This window comes from Triturus cristatus, chromosome 8 (genome assembly GCF_964204655.1).
Source record: "Triturus cristatus chromosome 8, aTriCri1.1, whole genome shotgun sequence".
Taxonomy (NCBI): domain Eukaryota; kingdom Metazoa; phylum Chordata; class Amphibia; order Caudata; family Salamandridae; genus Triturus; species Triturus cristatus.
The window spans coordinates 290,571,797-290,594,711 of NC_140591.1; the positions used below are offsets into that span (position 1 = coordinate 290,571,797).

General features: G+C 48.1%; 1 protein-coding gene across 1 annotated transcript in view; it reads left to right on the forward strand.

The window, feature by feature from the left end:
* Positions 1 to 22,915, forward strand: part of RNF17 (ring finger protein 17) — a 2,644,767-nt gene that overhangs the window by 252,470 nt on the left and 2,369,382 nt on the right. Inside the window, exon 5 of the mRNA XM_085621540.1 lies at positions 7,991 to 8,052. Within this exon, the coding sequence (XP_085477666.1) occupies positions 7,991 to 8,052 (62 nt within the window). The remainder of the gene's footprint in view (positions 1 to 7,990; positions 8,053 to 22,915) is intronic.

Genomic DNA, 22,915 nt, shown 5'->3' on the forward strand with positions numbered 1-22,915 from the left:
CCTGATGTACCCGATATACCTCAGGACGACCTATACCCATCCAGGTCGTTTCCTCCAGAGGACTCCTTAGGGTTCCATCATTTAGTGCAGAGAGCAGCACACTACCATGGGGTGGACATGCACACTGAACCAGTGGAAGACGACTTCTTACTGGATACATTTGACATACAGGACAAATCCACTTCTATTTTACCCATGCTTAAGGGTATCACCAAGCATGCCGCAGAGGTGTTCAAAGACCCTGTCAGGGCCAGGGTACTAAACCCTAGAATAGAGAAAAAGTATAAGGCGGCACCCACAGACCCTGCATACATTAAGGGCCCTGCTCCCTTAGATTCCCTAGTTGTCTCTACAGCTAGAAAGCGGGCTAACTCCCAGTCCTCAGGAGAAGCCCCACCGCCAGACAAGGAATCCAAACTCCTAGAAGGCGTCTGACAAGCGCTCCGCCTCTCAAGCTGCAAACATGTGGCGCATTGCAAACACACAAGCGCTACTTGCGCGCTATGACAGAGCACACTACGACGAACTTGAGGCTCTTATGCAGCACCTTCCCGAGAAACACAAGCGTAGGGCTCATGAGCTAATACAGGAGGGTAAACTCATTACAAACACCTCCATTAAGTGTGCCCTCGATGCAGCCGACACTGCTTCTAGAGCCATAAATACCAGTGTCCTGCTTCGTCGCCATGCCTGGCTCAGGATCTCAGGGTTTAAGCCTGAAGTCCAGGCGTCCATACTCAATCACCCCTTTGACCAACAAACTCTCTTTGGGCCCAAGGTAGACGAAGCGTTGGAAAAGATGAAAAAGGACACAGACACAGCAAAGTCTATGGGGGCACTCCAAACACAAGCCTCTAAACGTTGCTTTCGACGCTCCTCCTTTCGTGGCACAGGCAGAGGCTTCTCCACCGATAGCACCTCTACCTCCTACAAATCCCCTCCTCAAAATACCTTTTCAAAGGGCAACCAAAGGGGTGGTTACAGAGGCAACAACAATAAGGGCAGGGGCAAAACTAACAACACCCGTTCTGCCACCCCGCCCACACAATGACTTCCCTCCGCTCCCCCCAGACCATTCCACTCCGGTCGGGGGCAGACTACAAAACTTTATCCACGCATGGGAGTCCATAACATCGGACAAATGGGTGACCCAAATCATTCGGTCAGGGTACTGTCTCGAGCTAACATCTACCCCACCCAATATCCCACCAAGGCACCGCCCAATGTCTCAAGAACATTCCACACTGCTCAAACAGGAGGTACTCTCCCTCCTCCAAAAACACGCTATAGAGCAGGTCCCCATCAATCAGCAAAATCTAGGGGTTTACTCCCTATATTTCTTAATACCAAAGAAAGACGGGACCCTCAGGCCCATTCTGGACCTCCGGCCTCTAAATGCCTACATACATTCAGACCATTTCCATATGGTCACCCTACAACAAGTCCTCCCGCTCCTCTGTCAGGGAGACTTTCTCACAACCTTGGATCTGAAAGACGCATACTTTCACATTCCAATACACCCCTCTCACAGGAAATACCTCAGGTTCGTGGTGGACGGGCAACATTACCAATTCACGGTTCTCCCCTTCGGGGTCACCACCGCACCACGGGTGTTTACCAAATGCCTAGCGGTAGTAGCAGCACACCTCAGACGTCAACACATTCACGTCTTCCCTTACTTAGACGACTGGCTGATAAAAGCCGCGTCTTACCACCAATGCGTGCAGCATACAAACAGCACCATCCAACTGCTCCACCAGCTAGGCTTCACGGTGAACTACCAAAAGTCCCACCTCATACCATCTCACACAAAGCAATATCTCGGGGCCACTATAGACACCTCCAAAGGTATTGCCTATCCAAACTCAGCCAGAATCACAAGCATTAAGCCTTACGCAAAACATTCCTTCCCCAACACTCTCTTCCAGCAAGAGTGTTCATGAAGCTCATAGGAATGATGGCGTCTTGCATCTTTATAGTGCCCCATGCAAGACTCCACATGCGTCCATTTCAAGAGTGCCTAGCACAACAGTGGAACCAGGCCCAGGGTCAGCTGACGGATCTGGTGTTGGTGGACGGCCGCACACATCACTCTCTGCAGTGGTGGAACACCACAAACCTTTCCAAAGGGCGGCCGTTCCTGGACCCGGTTCCTCAGGTGATTCTAACAGCGGACGCATCGCTCTCCGGCTGGGGAGCGCACCTCCTACACCTCACAATGCAAGGTCTATGGACGCCACAGCAAAAATCGCTCCACATCAACCATCTGGAGCTCTTGGCGATCTTTCTAGCCCTAAAATCTTTCCAAAAACAGATTTCGGGCAAAGCAGTCCTCATTCGCACAGACAACATGACTGCAATGTATTATATCCAAAAACAGGGGGGGACACACTCTCCCCAGCTCTCCCGCTTAGCCCAGAGCATATGGAGATGGGCAATTCCCCAAAACATCTTTCTCCTGGCACAACACGTTCCAGGCGTACAAAACACCATGGCAGATCTGCTCAGCAGACAAACGCAACAACTACACGAATGGGAACTGCATCCACAAGTTCTTCAGCCATTCTTCCAACAGTGGGGGCATCCTCAGATAGACCTCTTCGCCACCCACGAAAACAAAAAATGCCCAAGCTTCGCCGCCAGATACCCACACCCATTGTCCAAGGGCAATGCGATATGGATGAACTGGTCAGGCAGATTTGCATACGCCTTTCCACCTCTCCCACTAATTCCATTAGTGGTCAGGAAGCTACAACAGCACTCCCTCACACTCATTCTGGTAGCTCCGACGTGGGCCAGGCAGCCGTGGTACACCACGCTACTACAACTATCAGTGGTACCACATCAAAAACTGCACCTATCCCCATGCCTCCTAACCCAGAACCATGGAGAAATCAGGCACCCGGACCCAGCTCAGCTCAACCTGGCGATCTGGCTCCTGAAATCTTAGAATTCGGATACCTTAACCTTCCCCCTGATTGCATGAACATCATCATGGAAGCCAGACGTCCTACCACTAGAGCATGTTATGCCGCAAAGTGGAAAAGATTTGTTATTTACTGCCGTAACAATACAATCAACATTTTAGATGCATCCATACAGCACATCATATGCTATCTGCTCCATCTTCACAGGTGTAACCTGGCATATTCATCCATACGCCTACACCTAGCAGCGATCGCTGCTTATCTACAAAACAGACAGCATTTATCACTCTTCAGAGTGCCCGCTATTAAAGCCTTCATGGAAGGCCTTAAACGAGTAATTCCTCCCAGGGCACCACCTTCCCCTGTATGGAATCTAAATTTAGTTCTTACACGACTAATGGGTCCGCCCTTCGAACCAATGCATAAATGCGAGCTACAGTTTCTCACCTGGAAAACAGCTTTTCTCGTAGCTATCACTTCCCTTAGAAGGGTTGGTGAAATACAAGCGTTCACTATACAGGAACCCTTCATACAAATACATCACAGCAAGGTCATACTTCGCACAAATCCGAAGTTCCTGCCCAAGGTCATTTCCCCCTTCCATCTCAATCAATCGGTGGAATTACCTGTCTTCTTCTCGCAACCTCAATCTGTTGCAGAAAGGGCCTTACACACACTGGATGTAAAAAGGGCCTTGCTATACTACATACAAAGAACGCAACCCTTCAGGAAGACTAAACAATTGTTTGTCTCCTTCTCTCCACCACATAAAGGCAACCCCATTTCTAAATCAGGGATAGCTAGGTGGATTGTAAAATGCATACAGATTTGCTATCAAAAGGCAAAAAGAACATTATCTGTTCCGCCTAAAGCCCATTCTACAAGAAAGTTAGGGGCTTCTATGGCCTTTCTAGAGAATATACCCTTAGATGACATCTGCAAAGCAGCCACATGGTCTACACCGCACACCTTCACAAAACATTACTGTGTAGATGTGCATTCCAAGCAGCAAGCTAGAGTGGGCCAGGCTGTACTAAAGACACTATTTCAAACCACTGCAACGGATACCGGTGGTCGCCGCTAAGGTTGGGTACTGCTATATAATCTATGCTAAGTGTACAATCTGCAGCTCATATGCCTCGAACGGAATATGCTACTTACCAGTATGCATCTGTTCTTGGCATGTAGAGCTGCAGAGTTGTACACGCCCACCCGCCTCCCCGGCTACCTGTATCCGTTCCAGTACATCTTATTTAGATACTATATACATGGGTTTCTCACTGTGATTACCAAGCTCCATCATTTCCCTGTTGGCGAAAAACAATCTGAGGATGGAGCCGAAGCCCATGCGCAGTACGGACCGAAGGAGGAGTCACCAAACTCGTGACTTCCAAAGACTGTCCAAGAAGAAAAACAAACTGCAAACATCCGGGCCCAACACCAGATGGCGATCTATGCTAAGTGTACAACTCTGCAGCTCTACATGCCAAGAACAGATGCATACTGGTAAGTAGCATATTCCATGTAGGGTTCAGCATTTTACTATTGTCAAACTTCTAGCTTCTTGAAGTGGCAACCAATTAGCGATTAACAATAATAGTTAAAATATAGAACAAAAATATTGTAATATAATTTTGTACGATGTTTATGGGTTACTTGAGACAATATAAAAACTATTTTGATAACATGGATTGAGACCACTTTTAACATGAGGCCAGAGGCTATAGCTTGTTTATTTTAATACTTAAATCCGGCCCTGGAGCTATAAAATGCTTTCTTCGTGGATATAATCGGGCACAGTGCATTGTATGAAGACCAATCTATGCCTAACCTGGTGTAAATGGCAGCACAGGCCTTTGTCTTGTTGGCATGGCTATGAGGTTGGAATTGAGTTCAGCTGCGACACAAGCCTTTAAAAAATGAGATCCATTTTTAAAAACCAATTTTCTTGTGCATAAGTTTTGCAGAGATTAAAAACTCCTTGATGTGGTGTTCTAGAAGCAGCTCAGGTCTCCAAATACTTAATTGATCAGTTATCAACTAAGCTCCGGTTTCAGATTTGCTGGCAAGCTACAGGGGATGCGGTGATCTAAAAAGCACAAACCGGTCAAGAAAGCTTCCCTTGCTGAGCTACTTAATTCCGGTTTCAGAAGCTTTTGCTAAGTACTTGAGCTACATCACCAAGATGGCTGTCTCTGCACTTTTAGTAAAGGTAGGATTAATATATTACTGGTTGAATGCATCCTACTTAATGTAATGTGCAACATGGTGCACGATGGCAGCCAAACAAGGGTATGTTGAATATCCACCTGTTTCTCGCTAAGGAATTAATTTCTAAATAGATATACATCTATACATTTGCTCATTGGTGCACACAGACTGAATGTATAAACCAATTAAAAAATCTATTCAGGGAGGCGGGGCTTGGCACGTCAAGATGGCGGTCGCACTCTGGGAGTGCTCTGGACCCCTCTGTCATCTGTGCCACGATCCGCCGACATCTGCAGTATTCTGACCTCCGTACCGGTGCCCTGTTATTCCTGGGAGCTCGCCTTCCTAGTTTGCACTGTCACCTGCAGAGATCCGCCGCTCCGAAGTCTCGTGCCCGATCTCCCGCCTTGACCCAGCCATAATTGCGGTGCCCGCTTCCTGTGTTGCTGGGCCTTGAGTGGCGACCCGCCCCCGGAGCGGACGGTCGCGGGTGACACGGGCGCCGGGCCCTGGGTCTCTCCTGTTGGTGCGGCTCTCTCGCAGGCCCTCCTCCCTTCTGGGTATGGCTAGGGTATCTATTCTACGTTAAGGAATCTGCGGCTAGTAGTCTATCAGATGTACAAGTTACTTACCTTTGGTAATGATGTATCTGGTAGAGCCGATTCTAGCCGCAGATTCCTTCATGACCCGCCCTTCCTTCCTGTTCTGCGAGGACCCTCAGTTTGGGTTTTCTGTGCTCGCCTCCCTCTGGGTGGCTTGGTTTCTCTGGGTGTCCTCCTCGTTCTCTTCCGGTCCGGCATTCCTCAAACTGGTTTCTCTCCAGTGTAGGGGCCTACTTTAGCTTTTTCCCCTCTGTTAGGGGTTTCTGCTCCCCTTAGGTTTTCTCCGTTGGGGATTCTTTTGCCTGTCCCTTGGCCTCCTGTGCCTTTCAGGGGATATATGGGCCTCTTTGAAAGTATGGTCTGGGGGTGGATTGCTGTTGCCACTCTGTTCTGGGCTGGTGGCCATTCACTGTGTGGTTTGTGGTTACAGACTCTCTCTCACTCTCCTTTTCTGATACGGCGCTTTCACATGCTTGTGCTTCCAGAATGGCTGTCGCCTTGGCTTGCGCGGTGATCCCACGGAGTGGTGCTTTGTGCTTTTCGCTGGTATGGCCTTCTGATGCTTTGGTGCTACCTGGTGATCTAGTCTTCGTTTGCACAGTTGTTCCTCACTATGGTACCTTGCTCTTTCCCTGCGCTGGCTTTGCTGATGTAGCCTCCTTGTGCTTTGGTGCAGACTGGCGCTGTTCCTCCTCTTATTTGTGTTTAGTTTTTTAGCATACTGTTCCCATGCTCTCCTCAGTTTTGTTGTGATGGTTCTGCCTTGTGGCGCGGAAAAGTTCTCCGAAGCAAAATGACGTCAGCGTGCCGGGGTGGGGCTTAAGTAACCTCGCTGACGTCACGCCTGCGGAAGACATCAGGGCGGAGTCGTGTGGTTCCGCCCCCCGGCGCGCAGAGATGCTCGGCCAGAAAGTTTTCCGGGTCCAGTCCCACGCCTGGGGATAACTCTACGTTAAGGAATCTGCGGCTAGAATAGTCTCTACCAGATACATCGTTACCGAAGGTAAGTAACTTGTACTTTGCAGAGTTTTGCTTTTCTGCCTACTGCTATTTTATAGCATACCAGACTGTCTCCATTTGAAAGTTTCTATATCAAGTTCTCCTCTTTTTACTGTTTTCTTTCTTTCCACCATCCAACTTTTCTTTCGTTCTTTTCTCCATTCCTTTTTTCCCTACTTTCATCTTTGCTTTTTATATTTGCCTTCTTGTCTTTGCCATCTTTCATTCTTGCCATCTATCATTTCTTTCTCTTCCTGATGTTCCATCTTTCTTCCTTGCCTTTCATTCCTTTTGCACTTTCCTCTTCCTTTGTTTCTCTCCTTTCTTTGTTTCTCTCCTTTCTTTGTCGTTCTTACTTTCTCACTTTTCTCTTTCTGTTTTTCTTTCACTTTCTTTCTGTTGACTTTCATTCTTGCCGCCCTTCTTACCTTTCTTTCACCTTCTGTCTTGCCTTGTTTCTTGCCCTTTTTCTTTCCCTCTTTAATTCCTTCTTTCATTCCTTCTTTACTTTCCCTTTACTCCTATTTTCTTTTCTCTTTTTTGTCATTCATTCTCTTCTCTACTTTCTTGCTTTTTGCGTCTTTATTCCCTTCTACTAGGATAATGTGTGGTTTTTATTAGACCCCAAACACGTTTTTGCTTGGTGCAAACTTTTTTTTTGATTGATAAGGGCCCAGCGTGCTCCCAAAAAAAGTTTTGCTAAAACCATGACAAAACACAGCAAGAATTACTAGAAGTCTGGCGGCCAACACCAGATAAATTTTTCCAACGCTTCATTTCTTTGCTTTGAAAATATACATTATGGGATTTTAATTTGAGATTTTGTTGTGCATTCATATTCATATTTTGAGTATTGTTATGGAAAAAGCATGGCTTATAGAAAGCATTTCCATAACTTTACAAGAAAATATACTTGGTAGTAGCAATCCCAAAAGGGAATGACCCGCACCTCAAAGGAAAAAGCAGCAGTGTAGTTAACTAAATATGAGCGTGAGTATTTGTTCGATAATGTAAGAAATCGGGGTGCTGAAATAACTAGGAGCACCAACTACCACATGGTGCTATCGGCAAGTTACAAGAACATGCCCAAACATATCTAGAAGTACAGTTGTAGCACACCCTCAGTCGCAATGAATTCAACAAACAAATGTTAAAATTGCATTTCTTGAAACAGTCAAATTTGTGCATACCTAAAGATACATATGTGTTTTTTACCCCAACATACTAAATTAAAATATAATTCTTTTTCAGGTTCTCAAAAACATCATCTAAATTGTGATGAAGCAGATTGCTCTGCCCTGTGTTCTGCAAAGGTACGAATAGCATTATAGAAGGTTAAGAGTGTGACACTTTCAAATGTGCAAATAATATTAAAGTACTTCATCTCATTTGTTGAAAAGCCAGGAAGTGTTTTGACACTTAAGTATAGAAGAATATTTAAAAAAATGGGAAAGTGCTGGGGTGGTTATCCACTCCTCTGATCAAACATATTTCAGAAAGTAGCTCTTGGGTCATTCAAACCCTTAAACCTCACATGCCATGTTTTTCACCCACACAAGTAATGCATATATTTATTTGGCATATTGACGATTATTCATGGGTGCAAACTCCACATCAATTACACATTTAAGATATAATGGAATGTGTTTTCTACGTCAACAAATTGCTTAATTTGTTGTGGTTCTCAAACCAACAAACACATAATACAAAATAAGCATATGTTCATCTTTGGGCGCCCTTAACCTTTTTTACATAAGTCAGTCATACTATTTTTATTAACCTTGGGTGAAGAACTGAGTGAACATGTCCAGATCTCAAACAGTAACCATGTGGTCAAGATAAGATCTTTGCAGTGGATGCATTAGTCCACTCAGACATGGCCAAGTGAGTGAACTATAGAATTTGTAGAAATAGGTGGTAAAGCTTAGAATGTTTAACCTAGACAGGTTATTGTGGTTATTGTGGAATATTAGTGTCCGTATGAATTGTGGTAGATTAACAAAACATGGCGCACAGTTTAAGGCACAAACTTCTGGACATTCAAGAAATTATAGATGTCATAATTATTACAGCCAAAACGTGTAAATAAAAACATCAAATTTCATGACCTAAAATGTTTTTTAGGAAACCGCTGTACTCTGCCTCCTCCCTCCACTTTTGATGCTTACTGACTTCATTGGTCTTAATACCACCCCTGCCTTCAAGTGGACCTGTGGAAGGAAATGGGTTGTGAATGGGTGTTCTGTGCTTTAGTTTTTGGCTTAGAATTTTGAGTCTAAGCAACAGATTTAGCCTTTATGTATGTTGTGAAAGAATGAAAAAAGTCTGCAAAAACAAATTCTGGTTGTGTAGACAGAGCAAAATCAGATAGCTGCCTATGGGTCCGCACTTTTTAGTGGTCTCTCTTATCGATTTTGTGCTACCACTGTGAGGACTTTCATAAGTGCGGCCTCTTGATCCATCTGAGGTGGCTGGTGCCCGGCATTTCTAAAAAGGGTTCAAGCAGTGGGGGGGATTGAGTAACATTTTCTGAAAGGCAATGGGCTCTGAATATGGGGGGTAATGAGAGATCCCTTTACTCTGATGGTGTACCAATTAAGCATTTTAGGATGGTGCTCCTGGAGAGGGCAGAGAAGACAGCCTAAAAACCAACAAGTTTTTTTCCTACTATATTCCATATTCTCTGCACAAAACAAAAAACGCAGATTAATGACCAGTAACAATGCTGTAAATCCTCCTCTCCTTCTCAGGTTTACTAGTCTGTGCTGTCACATTTGTTTAATGTGACAGCAAAACAAATTTATAGTTTTTGCTTCTGATGTATACTGAGCATATTTCCACTACAGGCTTACATCTGGGATTTGAACGTTGTGCAACCTGCTTTGTCGCCTTGCACATTAGAGATGACATACCAAAAGACCATATATTGCAATTTAATTAGAAACTGTTTCCGGTTTTTGGAAATGACCCATTTAGCTGAGAGCTGTTGCTGTTTAACGGAATCAAATTGTATAGAGGTCAACATATCAGCTATCCAGATTCCTTGAATCAAAGAAATTCCAGGTGAATAATGCAAAACTGATTTCTTATAGTAATTGTCCAGAATCTGACTTGTATCTAGCTAGTCCCCCAAAGGAAAGCATAGAAGACAACTGAAGTTGATATACATGTGACTCTAAAGCAGCTCGAATGTCCCCAAAGACCCTTTGCTCCTCCCCCTTTTCAAAAGGAGCTGCAGTACCAAATGCTGCTAAATAAATGTGCGCCAAGATCCTCGCGTTACTGTTTTCAATTGTAAAAAAGGTTACACTAATCTGGTTGTAGAAAAATGATTTGTGATTTTTCTCTGCAAAACCAGGTTTTTTTTTCCTTTTGGATCTTTAATCATTGTATCTAAACATGCGGCCAACTGGACTATAGTATGAGTTTTTCTGATTATTTTTGAATTCTTAGTTTTTAATTGTTAATACTTTTGTGAAGACGTGCCATTTCACATCATGCCCTTCAGTTGTTGCCTCAGACAAGAAGATTTAATAAGTAGCCTCGCTCAGATTGAGAACAAAAATCAACATAAGTTTTGTTTTCAATTTCCATTTCTGACCTTTAAGAAATGGCAGCGGCGGCTATAAATGCTGCTTCCAAAACTGAAGTCTGTGAGTTCTCAGCCATTTGGAAATCCCAGATGTCGTCAGTGATCTGCTTGTAGTTCCCTTGGTCATTTGGTAGAGGGATGTAAAAATTGAATGTCACAGTCACCAACATCAGAGTATTTCAGTTACTGAATTACACCTAGTCAGCGGAAGATAATAATTCACTGTGTAGGACATTGGGACTTCCCAACATAGTTTTTAAATTCTACTAGTGACGTCTTCCAACAGTCAAATCTGTTAGTTGATCCCCCCTCCCCCCCCAAAAAATCCTGAGCTCCATCTCGCTATCCTCTTGGAGGAAATATGTCAGTTCTAGCTTTGTGTAGATGGAAAAGGGGACTGAACAGGAGGACCTCTGCTCCCCACTAATGCTTGCATAAGCTAAAGTGCTCCTCCTCCGTCCACTGTCTCTGACAAGTAGTCTTCACATGAACTTGTAAGAGTGGTTACAGTCTCTCATGGTGTCCCCCAGCATTCCGTGTTACTCCAATGAGCTGCTAAAACCGTTTTTCTGATAGATTATTCTTACTGCAGATTACTCTTTAAGAACCACTTTCAGGCACCAGACTAGATCCTACATTTTTTGGCCCTGAGTAATAGCTCTATAGTTGAGCCAGGTGGGTTCACTAAGTCAAGCACAGTTCTATCCCAAGACCTGTAAGGCTATTTCTCCCACACTTGTTCAGATAATTCCTTAACCACCATTGGGGCATTCCTAATGAGCAAATGCTTGTCCAATTACTTGTAATATTTACACACTCTAACCTTGAATTACACCACATAATCCACCTTTAGCTACCTGGAAGTATCATGTTATCGCCTCTTATTAGGAATAATGCCACAATGCCTTATATATGCCAGATCATAAATATATGCTCCTGACAGTGGCAGGGTAAACATTGACCATTCCCTTTGTTCCTGAAAGCAGCAACACATTTTCGATGGGCAGTTCATGAGAAACTTTTCTAAAAGACTGAAGATTACCAGTCAGACATTTTTCTTTTGGCCAGCCGTCCATAACAAAGTTCATGATTCTACAACATTTCATCTTCTGGTAAGGGTTTCATCCATAAAGTTTCACAGAAGGACATTAGAGATTCAAGGTCAACTGATGAAATAAAACACTCTACATTCTTGCATTCACCCATGTCTTTACCTTTGTCAGGAAAGTGTGAACAAAAATCTGCCTTCTTGTTGCATATACCTGGAAAATGTTCCATGTAAATAATTCAACACCAGCAACTTGGTGTGATCGAAAACGCTGATTGAAATTAAAGGAGCATTAATAAATTGAGACTGCTTCGGTGAACTCTTGACTACAATATAGTGTGCACATACTGTAATTGACCATATACTTGCTTGACTATGTAGAGGAGAGCACAAAGATCCATGGCAAAAAAGAAGCACCAGCAACTTAGTGCTGAGGCTAGCCAGTCTAATAGTGAGTCTTTAGCAATGTGCAGATGGCCTACCCACAATTAAAACGATGTGCTTGTAATCTGTTGTGATGGTTAACTTTGTACCTGACAAATGGCTCCTGAACTTTTGCACTGCTCACATGCAGAGTAACATTTCTTTTTCGATAATTGAGGAAAAGTTCTTTGCATCTCTCAGCACATGGGAAGCAAAACTACTGTGCCTTCCCCTTGATATTTTTTTTCTTTTCTGCGTGGTATCTGGTATGAGCAAGACTTCCTCCCCGCAACCCCCCATTCTTGAAGTATGTCTCGGGTGACAATGGTCACTCTGGCTCGATCTATCAATAATTTAAAATAACACTGTCAAACTGAACGGGAGCTGTGGGATCCCACCAGTCCTGTGACCCATGCATGTCCACACTAAATACAAAGCTCTTAACACTGTACTAGAACTCCTGTACATGGGTTTCATATTTCACAAATGCTGGATTTCCTCTTCAAACACACTTCAGCAAACTGCCCCATATTACCACAAGCACAACAGGTTTTCTTAATGCAGGGCAGAATCTGAAAGAAGCTACTTGGTGTACAGAACCACATTGTAAACACCCCTGAGGTTCAGATTGCACATTATGTGAGAAGTATTTTTATATACATCACCACTTTTGATGGGCACTCCAAATTACTTGATGACATAAATAACATTAGTTGCACTTGTTTGAATAATTCTCATTTCCTCTTAAAGACTTGTAGGAAGCTGACTCTCTATATACTAAACCAAAGTAAGGTATAGGGTGCACAGAGTCCAGGGGATCCCCAGAGGTATAGTAGAGGCTAAATTGGATCACCAACTGCTCTTTTTGTGGTAGTGTGGTCGAGCAGTTAGGCTTATCAGGAGAATGTGTTAAGCATTTATTGTATTCACTCAATCAAGGACTGATTATACACACTCGGAGACAGAATCCAGAACAATCAGGTAAGTATAAAAAAAGGAATACTTTTGTTTTATTTCTAGAACCTAGCAGGACTTAGTACAGGTAGGTAAAATGTACTTGCAGTTGTAAAACCTTACAAGGTATTGCAATTGGGAATGTATTTGCAATTGTTACAGGTTTGTATATGTTATGAAAACAGTTAAACTTACATAGAGAGTACTTTTGTGTTACTTTTGATTACATAGACTACTCAGGGTGAAATGCCTCTGTATCACACTGTGGATCCTACAATATAAAGGTAAGCAAGACTTTCAAGTTTAAGGTACAGTTACTTTTTTTTCTTACAAAACACATTTTTAGGGACAGAAAACTCATAACATTGAATCCTTAGGGGGAAAAGTGTTAACTGTTTACAGGTAAGTAAACGACTTGCAAGTATGACTTTTGGGTTTAGGACCAAGGTTCCCCAAGGTCCAGGTAGGCCCTCAAATTGTACCTGGCCACCCCAGTTCCACTGGGTGTGCAGAGTGTAGTGGTGCAATGATAGCCACTGGAGCTAAGGGGTGAAGGACTTGGGTCAAGGACTGCTTTCGAGCTTGCCACTCGGCTGTGGGAGCAAACCTCCTGGGGTTGTGTCAGCAATGCAGGGGCCAACAATCTGCACAGGGGTGGCCAGATGCAATGTGCCAAGGAGATTACGGGCACCCTATGGATTTCAATGAAGACCTTCGGTTTGGTAAAGATGCTGCAGGATTCTGTCAGGGAGGCTTCCTGGAGGCTACCACCGACTGGAGAGGTAAGTTGGATTCTTGGGGGATGCCTGGACACAGTTGGCTAGGCCACCCAAGGGTATGGGGCATCGGGTGCAGGGGTGTCTTTTGGCATCGGGTCTCGTTACCAGCTCCGGTCGCAGGTGGGGGGGGGGGGGGGGGGTGGAATTGGGGTAGGAGGACCTCCAGGTTGAGGCTGCAGGCGTCTGCTTGAGGGTGAAGGGGGGTCAGCAGATCCCAGGTCAGGATCACTGGGGAGACCTCCTTGTGGTGTTTGGCCACCCGAACTCTGTTGTGGGCATCTGGTGCAGAGTGGTGCAGAACCACTGAACCGCCTGTATCCAGGTTCTATGCTGTAAGTCTTTGCTGAGCAAATCCAGTGCCAATGGGAGACAGTCTTTAAGATGGATGGAGGGCAGGTCCTCTGGGTGGGCTGCTGGGGTTTCCGGTCCAAGTCAGGACTGGGCTGTAGGGTTGTGCCGAAAGCAGTTTGTGTCTCCTTCCTGGGTCGGCACGGCCCTTCGGTCCTTCTTTCTTCCTTGAATTTGGGAAGGCAAGGTTCAGGGTTGCTCCTAAATGTTAAATTTAGGGGCGTTAAAGGGGTTTGCAGGTCGCGACCAGTGGTTCCCTTCCTTGGTGTGGTACACCCTCTATTATCCCACCCTCCGGTGGGAAAAGACATGAGCATCTCCCTAATTGGCTGGGTCCCCTCATCTTCAAGATGGAGGGGACTGAGGTGGGCTTCACCTCGCCTCCTCCCACCTTAGGGGTGGGGTTGGCAAAGATAGGGCACACCTCTCCTCATAGCATGGTTTTCCAGACTATTCTCTCACCCAAAGTGAGGGTCAGAACCAGTGGCAGCCATTGCTGGGGGCAGCAAAAGGTAGGGACAGCTTACAAAGGCATCAGGCCTTCGCAGCTTTTCCTTCGTGGACCCAGCCCATCCTGGGGGAGGAGGCATGACACCACTGCCCAGAATGGGCTTTGTTTCTGGACCCAGAGACCTGTCTGGTGGTAGCAAATGGGCAGTCATTCAGGAAACCACACTAGGGTGGTTGTGTTTCAGGGGGCATCTCTAACATGCCCTGTGAGTGCATTTTACATTAAATCTCACACTGGCATCAGTGTAGGTTTAATGTGCTGAGAAGTTTGCTAGCAAACTTCCCAGGTTTCAGTAAAGCCATTATGGAGCTGTGGAGTTCCTAATGACCAACTCCCAGACCATATACTCTCTATGGCTTTACTGCACTTACAATGTCTAAGAATGGACTTAGACACTGTAGGGGTACAGTGCTCATGCCACTGTAGCCTCACCTGAGGTCTAGTGCACCCTGCTAGAGGGGTGACATACCTAGGCTCCAGGCATTGGGTTGCAAGCATGGCACACAGGGATGTGTGCCATGTCGACACTGCACCAAAACACGCAGCTTGCGATGGCTGTGCGTAGGTATTAAGGTGCAGGGCCTCTAAGGGTGGCACAATAGGTGCGGCAACCCTTAGAGGCATTTCCTGGTCACAGTGCCCTTGGCACCCATAGTACCTTTTATAGTTTTGGGGAAAGAACACAGGCCCTCGGAACATGACCCTTGACCTGGTCACTCCACTCCGCACGGCCCCCTTGTGCCCAGATTCTGCTGCTGCTGCCTTCTTGGCCTCTCTTGCTGCCGCCTCTCCTTAAGGCCCCTGCTCTCCAGGCTTGCCCTCGCTCTCCCACTCCGTCTTCCCGCTCTTTCCACCCCCCCTTCCGCTCCCCGCCACTGCTCTCCTGCGGCCCGCCCCCTTCTCTTGGCACCCGCTCCCCATTCGCTGCCCCGCTCCCGCCTCCCAGCTGCTCCTCCCTCCCACTTGGCCATATATGGCGGGGACCGCGCGGCAGTGAGCAGTGACCCTTGACCCGGTCACTCCACTCCGCACGGCCCCCGTGTGCCCAGATTTTGCTGCTGCTGCCTTCTTGGCCTCTCTTGCTGCCGCCTCTCCTTAAGGCCCCTGCTCTCCAGGCTTGCCCTCGCTCTCCCGCCCCGTCTTCCCGCTCTTTCCACCCCCCCTTCCGCTCCCCGCCGCTGCTCTCCTGCAGCCCCGCTCCATTCGCCGCCCCGCTCCCGCCTCCCAGCCGATTGCGTGCCGAAGGCGCGCCAAAGGCAAGCCCGTCTACGTCCGTCCACGCCTGGACCGTGCCCAGCGCCAGAACCCCTGGACCCCGCCGGAGCCAGCCAACCCGACAGATACGCCGCCGCCACCCTCCACGCACTCAACACCGGCCGACAGCCAGCCTGCTACCAAGCCAACCTGAAACGCACCCACAGAGCATTCACCTGCCACGCCTGCAACTTCACCTGCACCCGATCCTGCACCGCATCCACCAAGCCAGGCTCCAGCAACGACCACCTCAAGTGCATCTTGCTCAACACCCGCTCCATCCACAGGCACGCCGTCGAACTCTGTAACCTTCTTGACACAACATCACCAGACGTTGCCTTCCTCACAGAAACATGGATGAACGCCTCCTCAGCTCCCGACATCGCCATAGCCATCCCGGATGGCTACAAGATCGCCCAGAAGGACCGCGTCAACCAAGCCGGAGGAGGCATCGCCATCGTCCACAGAAACACCATCCGAATCACGACCAACTCAGACGACAACCTCACCGCCGCCGAACACCTTCACTTCCAGATACACACCGATCCCAAGACCACCCTCAGAGGCACCCTCGTCTACAGACCCCCGGGACCACGCACACAATTCAGCGAAGCCATCGCAGACTTCGTCAGCCCGCACGCCCTCACCTCCTCAGACTACATCCTCCTAGGAGACCTCAACTTCCACCTGGAGAACAACAATGACAGCAACACTGCCACCCTGCTGGACAACCTCGCCAACCTCTGACTCAAGCAACTGGTGAACACCCCCACCCACATCGCCGGCCACACGCTTGACCCCATCTTCTCCTCCAGCAAGCACATCTCCTTCAGCCACTCCACCGGACTGTACTGGGCAGACCACAGCTGCGTCCACTTCAATTTCAGGAGGACCACGACCCACAACCACCCTCAAGAGGTTCCCTGCAGAAGCTGGAGCAAGATCACTGCCGACCAGCTCACCACCTCCCTCAGCCAGAACCCCCCCCACCAACACGACAGACCCCAACGAAGCAGCCCGCAACCTCACACAGTGGCTCACCAACTGTGCCGATGACCTTGCACCACTGAAGAACCCCCCCCAGCAGACACGGCAGCAAGAAAGCCTCCTGGTTCACCAACGACCTCAAAAACTCCAAGAACACCTGCCGTACCCTCGAGAAAGCCTGGCGCCACGACCAGACTACAGAAAACATGACAGCCCTCAAGAACGCCACCCGCAAACACCACCAACTGATCCGCACCACCAAAAGGACCACATTCAAAGAACGACTGGACAACAACTCCCACAACAGCAAGGAACTCTTCAGCATCGTCCAAGAGTTCTCCAGCCCCACTGCCTGCAACAGCGACCTCACACCCTCGCAGGACCTCTGCGACTCACTCGCCTCATTCTTTCACCGCAAGATTGCTGACATACACAACAGTATCGGCGCACAGACCGCGCACCCTACCATCAATCCGGCGCCCCCCACCACCACCCTCCGCACCTGGACAACGGTCAGCACCGAAGATACCACCCACACGATGAACCCCAACCGACCCCTGCCCACACATCTTCAACAAAGCCGACTCCATCATCGCACCCCAACTCCGGAACATCATCAACAGCTCCTTCGCATCCGCCACCTTCCCAGAGAGCTGGAAACACGCCGAGCTCAGCGCCCTCCTGAAGAAACCCACCGCGGACCTCACGGACCTCAAGAACTTCCGCCCCATCTCGCTCCTCCCCTTTCCGGCCAAAGTCATCGAGAAGATCGTCCACAAACCACTCTCCGCCTTCCTCGAGACCAACGGATCCCTCGACCCCCTCGCAGTCCGGCTTCCGAGCAAACCACAGCACCGAGACCGCCCTCATCGCAGCCACCGACGACATCAGGTCCCTGCTCGACAACGGGAAAACAGCTGCCCTCATACTCCTGGACCTCTCGGCAGCCTTCGACACCGTATGCCACCGCACCCTGATACAGCGCCTCAGCAACATCGGAATCCAAGGAAAGGCCTTGGAATGGATCATCTCGTTCCTCGCCGGCAGAACCCAGAGAGTCCGCCTTCCCCCGTTCCGGTCCGTTGCCACCGAAGTCATCTGCGGCGTCCCGCAAGGATCCTCGCTCAGCCCCACCCTCTTCAACGTCTACATGAGCCCCCTCGCAGCCATCGCACGCCAACACAACCTCAACATCATCTCCTACGCCGACGACACCCAGCTGATCCTCTCCCTCACCAACGACCCCGCCACAGCCAGAGCCAACCTCCAGGAAGGAATGAAAGACGTCGCGGAATGGATGAAGCTCAGCTGGCTGAAACTGAACTCGGATAAGACGGAAGTCCTCATCCTGGGAACATCCCCTCTGCCTGGGACGACTCCTGGTGGCCTCCTGCCCTGGGCTCCGCTCCAAAGCCAACGGACCATGCTCGCAACCTGGGCTTCATCCTGGACTCCTCCCTCACGATGACCAAGCAAGTCAACGCCGTCTCGTCATCCTGCTTCAACACCCTGCGCATGCTCCGAAAGATCTTCCGGTGGATCCCCACCGACACCAGGAAGACGGTCACCCAGGCCCTCGTCACCAGCCAACTGGACTATGGAAACACCCTCTATGCTGGAACCACAGCCTAACTACAGAAAAGACTCCAGCGCATACAGAACGCCTCTGCACGACTTATCCTGGACATCCCCCGCTTCAGCCACATCTCTCCCCAGCTGAGAGACCTGCACTGGCTCCCCATCAGCAAGAGGATCACGTTCAGACTCCTCACCCACGCACACAAGGCTCTCCACGACATGGGACCCACATACCTCAACAACCGCCTCACATTCTACACACCCACCTGCCACCTCCGCTCCGCCAGCCTCGCCCTCGCCACCGTCCCGCGCATCCGCAAGACCTCCGCCGGAGGAAGATCCTTCTCCTACCTGGCGGCCAAGACATGGAACTCCCTCCCCACCCACCTACGACTGACCCAGAACCATCTCTCCTTCACGAAACCGCTCAAGACCTGGCTCTTCGAGCAGTAGCGGATCTCCCCTCCCCCCAGCGCCTTGAGACCCTACGGGTGAGTAGCGCGCTTTGCAAATTCATTGATTGATTGATTGATGATTGGCAGGAACCCAGGGAACATCAAATCAAGTTGCATCAGATAGGCAGAAAGTGGGGGGTACCCATGCAAAAAGGGGCACTTTCCTACACCCCCCCCCCCTCCTCCCAAAGAAAGAGGATGAGATTAACTTTCCCCAAGAGAGTCTTCATTGTCTAAGTGGAAGAATCCGGAAAGGCCATCTGCATTGCCATGGGCAGGGCCAGGTTTATGTTCCACTGTAAAGTCCATTTCCTGTAGGGATAAAGGAATCACCTCAAACGTTTTGGGTTTTCTCTTTTCATCTGCATTAGCCATCTGAGAGGTCTGTGGTCAGTTTGAATTATGAAGTGAGTGCCAACAGGTATGGTCTCAACTTCTTCAGGGATCAAACAGCAAAGGCCTCCCTCTCAATAGCACTCCAACGCTGCTCCCTGGGGAGTAGCCTTCTAGTTATGAAAGCAACTGGTTGGTCATGTCCATCATCATCATTGGTCTGGATAGGACCGCTCCTATCCCTAGCTCAGAGGCATCAATCCGCACAATGAACTGCTTTGAGTAATATGGAGACTTGAGAATAGGTGCTTAGCACATTGCCTCTTTTAGGGTGTCAAAAGCCTTTTGGCAGTCAACTGTCCGGTTCACTTTCTTGGACATGTTGTTGGAGGTGAAGGGTGTCTCAATCGATCCATACCCCTTCACAAACCTCCTGTTGTATCCAGTGAAGCTAAGGAATGTCTTGTCTTGGGTCTGGGTGGTTGGAGCTTCCCACTCAAGAAGTGTCTGGATTTTGGGCTGTAGTGATTGAACGTGGTCGCCACCGACAAGGTGGTTCAAGTACACTGCAGTTCCCTGCCCCATCCGGCATTTGGATGCCTTGATAATTAGGCCTGCAGTCTGCAAGGCCTGTGGAACCTTCCCCAGGTGATCCTGCCAGGAAGAGTAAACCCAACAATATCAAGATAATCTGCACTAAAGCCTTCCAACCCAGCAATGCCATGATTCACCACCCTTTGGAAGGTGGCAGGGGCATTCTTTAGACCAAAGGGCATTACAGTGACCTGGAAGTGTCCATCGGGTGCGCGAATGCTGTCTTTTCTTTTGCTTTCCTAGGCCATGCCAATCTGCCAGGACCCTGCAGTTAAGTCAAAGCTACTCAAATTTGGCAGCCTCTAAATTATCTATCAGCTCTTGGGAGGGGGTGTGCATCTGTCTTGCTAACAGTATTGAGTACTCTATAATCCACACAAAATCTAATTTCTCTTTCCACCTTGTGGATGAGGTTTGGAGACTAGGACCACTGGGCTGGCCCAGGGAATCTCAGAAGGCTCAATTACCCCTATCCCCGGCATCTTGCAGAACTCTGCCTTGATGCTTTCCTTATCTTGTTCAGACTGGCGATAGATTTTGGTTGTGACAGGCAAGCTGTCTCCAGTGTACACATCATGGGTACACCAGTGTGTCTGACCAGGGCATAATGAGAAGAGCTATGAATACTGTTTCAGGACCTTCCTGCAATTAGCTTGCTGTTGGGTAAAGAGGGTGTCTGAATGGACAACTCCATCTTCTGACCCATCTTGGGGGCTGTAAGAGAGGAGGTCAATGAGAGGTTCACTCTGTCTTCTGATCCTCAACAGTAACTATCAGCATGGTTAAATCAGCCCTGTCTCAAAGAGTTTAAGGCCGTCCACATGAATCACCTTTTTGGGGGACCTGCTAGTGCCCAGGTGTACCAAGTAGGTGACCTCACGCTTATTTTTTTTAGGATAGGGTAAGGGCCACTCAATTTGTCCTGGAGGGCTATTTTTTTAGGATAGGGTAAGGGCCACTCCATTTGTCCTGGAGGGCCCTCTGTGCCACAGACTCCAAAACCCATACCTGTTGCCCTGGCTGAAACTCCGGCTGTGCAGCTTTCTGGTCATACCAGAGCTTCTTGAGCTCTTCGCTGGCCTCAAGATTTTTGTTTGCCTTTTGCATGTACTCTGCCTTTCTGGAACGAATATATTCATTAGAACAAGGGGACCCAAAAAGGTAAATGAGGACCTTGGGTAATCGTTTAGTACAGACAACAATGATCCTCAAAACATAAGTAATGCAAAAATAAATATAGTTCCGAATCGATACTATATTCCGGGAGTCCAGCCGGACAACTGATTTAATTATAAACAATAAAGGATGCATACATATGGAAACAAATGTACGTGGGACACAGTCCTGTGTCCAAGGTAGAACAAAACATTAACAAAACAAACAAGGCATTTCAGGCAAGACAGAGAGTCGAGCCTATTCAAAAATGCAATGTTATAAGCTTTTTCAAAAATAGCTGTTGCGCTTTTTAACACATTGGAGTAACGTGCATGCTATTTTTAGAGAGTCGACGGCGTTTCGATCCTATATGTAGGGTGCCAGGATCATCATCAGGACTTAGATGTGTACATGCCTGATTGTAAACGAAATTGCCTTTTTCACGAAGGCGAAGACCGTGCAATGACGGTAAAACTGAATGAAGACTCGCAAGAGAATTACTCGAGGAGACAGCACGACCGGTACAACGGTAGTGGAAGGTTTCTAAATTGGCAGTTGAAATTCTCCCGTTACGTGAGAATGAGTTGAAAGGTACTTCAAATTAAGGCGGCGTGGCAATGCACAGTGATCCGCCAGGTCCTGGAGTTAGCAGTGACTCGAGTGAACTTTCTGGAACGAAGGCCTAGTACATAGTCCATCACATCTTGCTTTGGTACATGATGGGGTCTCTCCCATCCTTCCATCCCAAATGAGTGGTCACCTTACAGGATGGCCAAACAGAAGTTTGAAGGTTGAAAACCCTACTCCCTTCTGAGGCACCTGTGTGTATGCAAAAATCAGGCAGGGCAACAGAACATCCCATCTCCTTTTAGGTTTTTCAGCAAGTCCCCCTATCATGCCTTTCAATGTCTTGTTAAATCTTTCAACAAGGCCATTGGTTTGTGGGTGATAAGCTGTTGTGAACTCATAGACCACTCCACACATGTGTGTCAAGTATGCAGACATGAAGTTGGATCCGTGGTCTGATATTATTTCCTAGGAAACCCTACCCTGTTGAAGACCCCAATGAGGGCCTTGGCTACCACAGGGGCTGTAGTAAACCTAAGGGGAATGCCTTTAGGATACCTGGTGGCATGATCTGCTACCACCAGTATGTATTTGTTTCCGGAGGCTGTCGGAGGTTCATGTGGACCCACTATATCCACACCTACCCACTCAAAGGGCACCCCAATACTGGTAGTGTAATTAAGGGGGCCTTTGGGTGTCCATATGTCTTGCCACTGGCTTGACACAGGAGCTTCAGTTTTTCTGACAACTGTTGCCAATAAAAGTGCTTGACCAGTCTTTTCCGAGTTTTTGTCTTGCACAGATGTCCAGCTAGGGGGATGTCATGAGAAAATGTTAGCAGAAACTCCCTGTACAACTGAGGCACTACCACTCTCTTAGTGGTACCAGGTTTGGGGATCTCTGGCCTTAGTGTTCAGGGGTCTGTCCTCCCAGTAGACCCGGTGGGAGCCACTGATATCTCCCTGCTCCTGTGCAGCAGCTTGATGCCTCAGGCTTTCAAGAGTGGGGCAGACCTACTGCCCCAGGCACATCTGTTCCCTGGAGGTTCCCCTGGGCCCAAGAGCTCTACCTCATAAGGTTCAAGCTCCGTGGACTCTGTTCCCTCTGGTGCTGAGAAGTCCTCTCCCTAGTGAGAGGGGTTATGTTCCTTTGGCTGTGTGCAAGCTGTTTCAGTAGTCTCTCTACCTATTCGTTTGTGAGGTTGGGCCATCATTGCCGGCTCCAACTCTCATTTTTCACCCTGGGCTAGACATGGTGCTCTATTTTCACACACACTATCTCAGGAATGTTCAGCATTGCTGCAAGTTGTTCTCCTTCCTTTCTACCTCAGCCCATGCTGAGGTTTCCAGATCATTTCCAAGCAGACAGGTGGCTGGTAGCTTTGGAAAGACCACCACCTATTTCAGGCCAGCAATTAAAACTCCACAGCCCTCCTCCCCCCCCCCCCCTCTCTCCCCCCCAGTCTGATGTTACCATGGCATGGTTAGTAGTGACCCTGCATTGGTGACTGGGTAGGTTTTTCCAGTCGGGTATTGCTATGGGGCAAACAGTGTATCACTCACCATAGTGACACTGGCACCTGTATCCCTCGGGGCTTC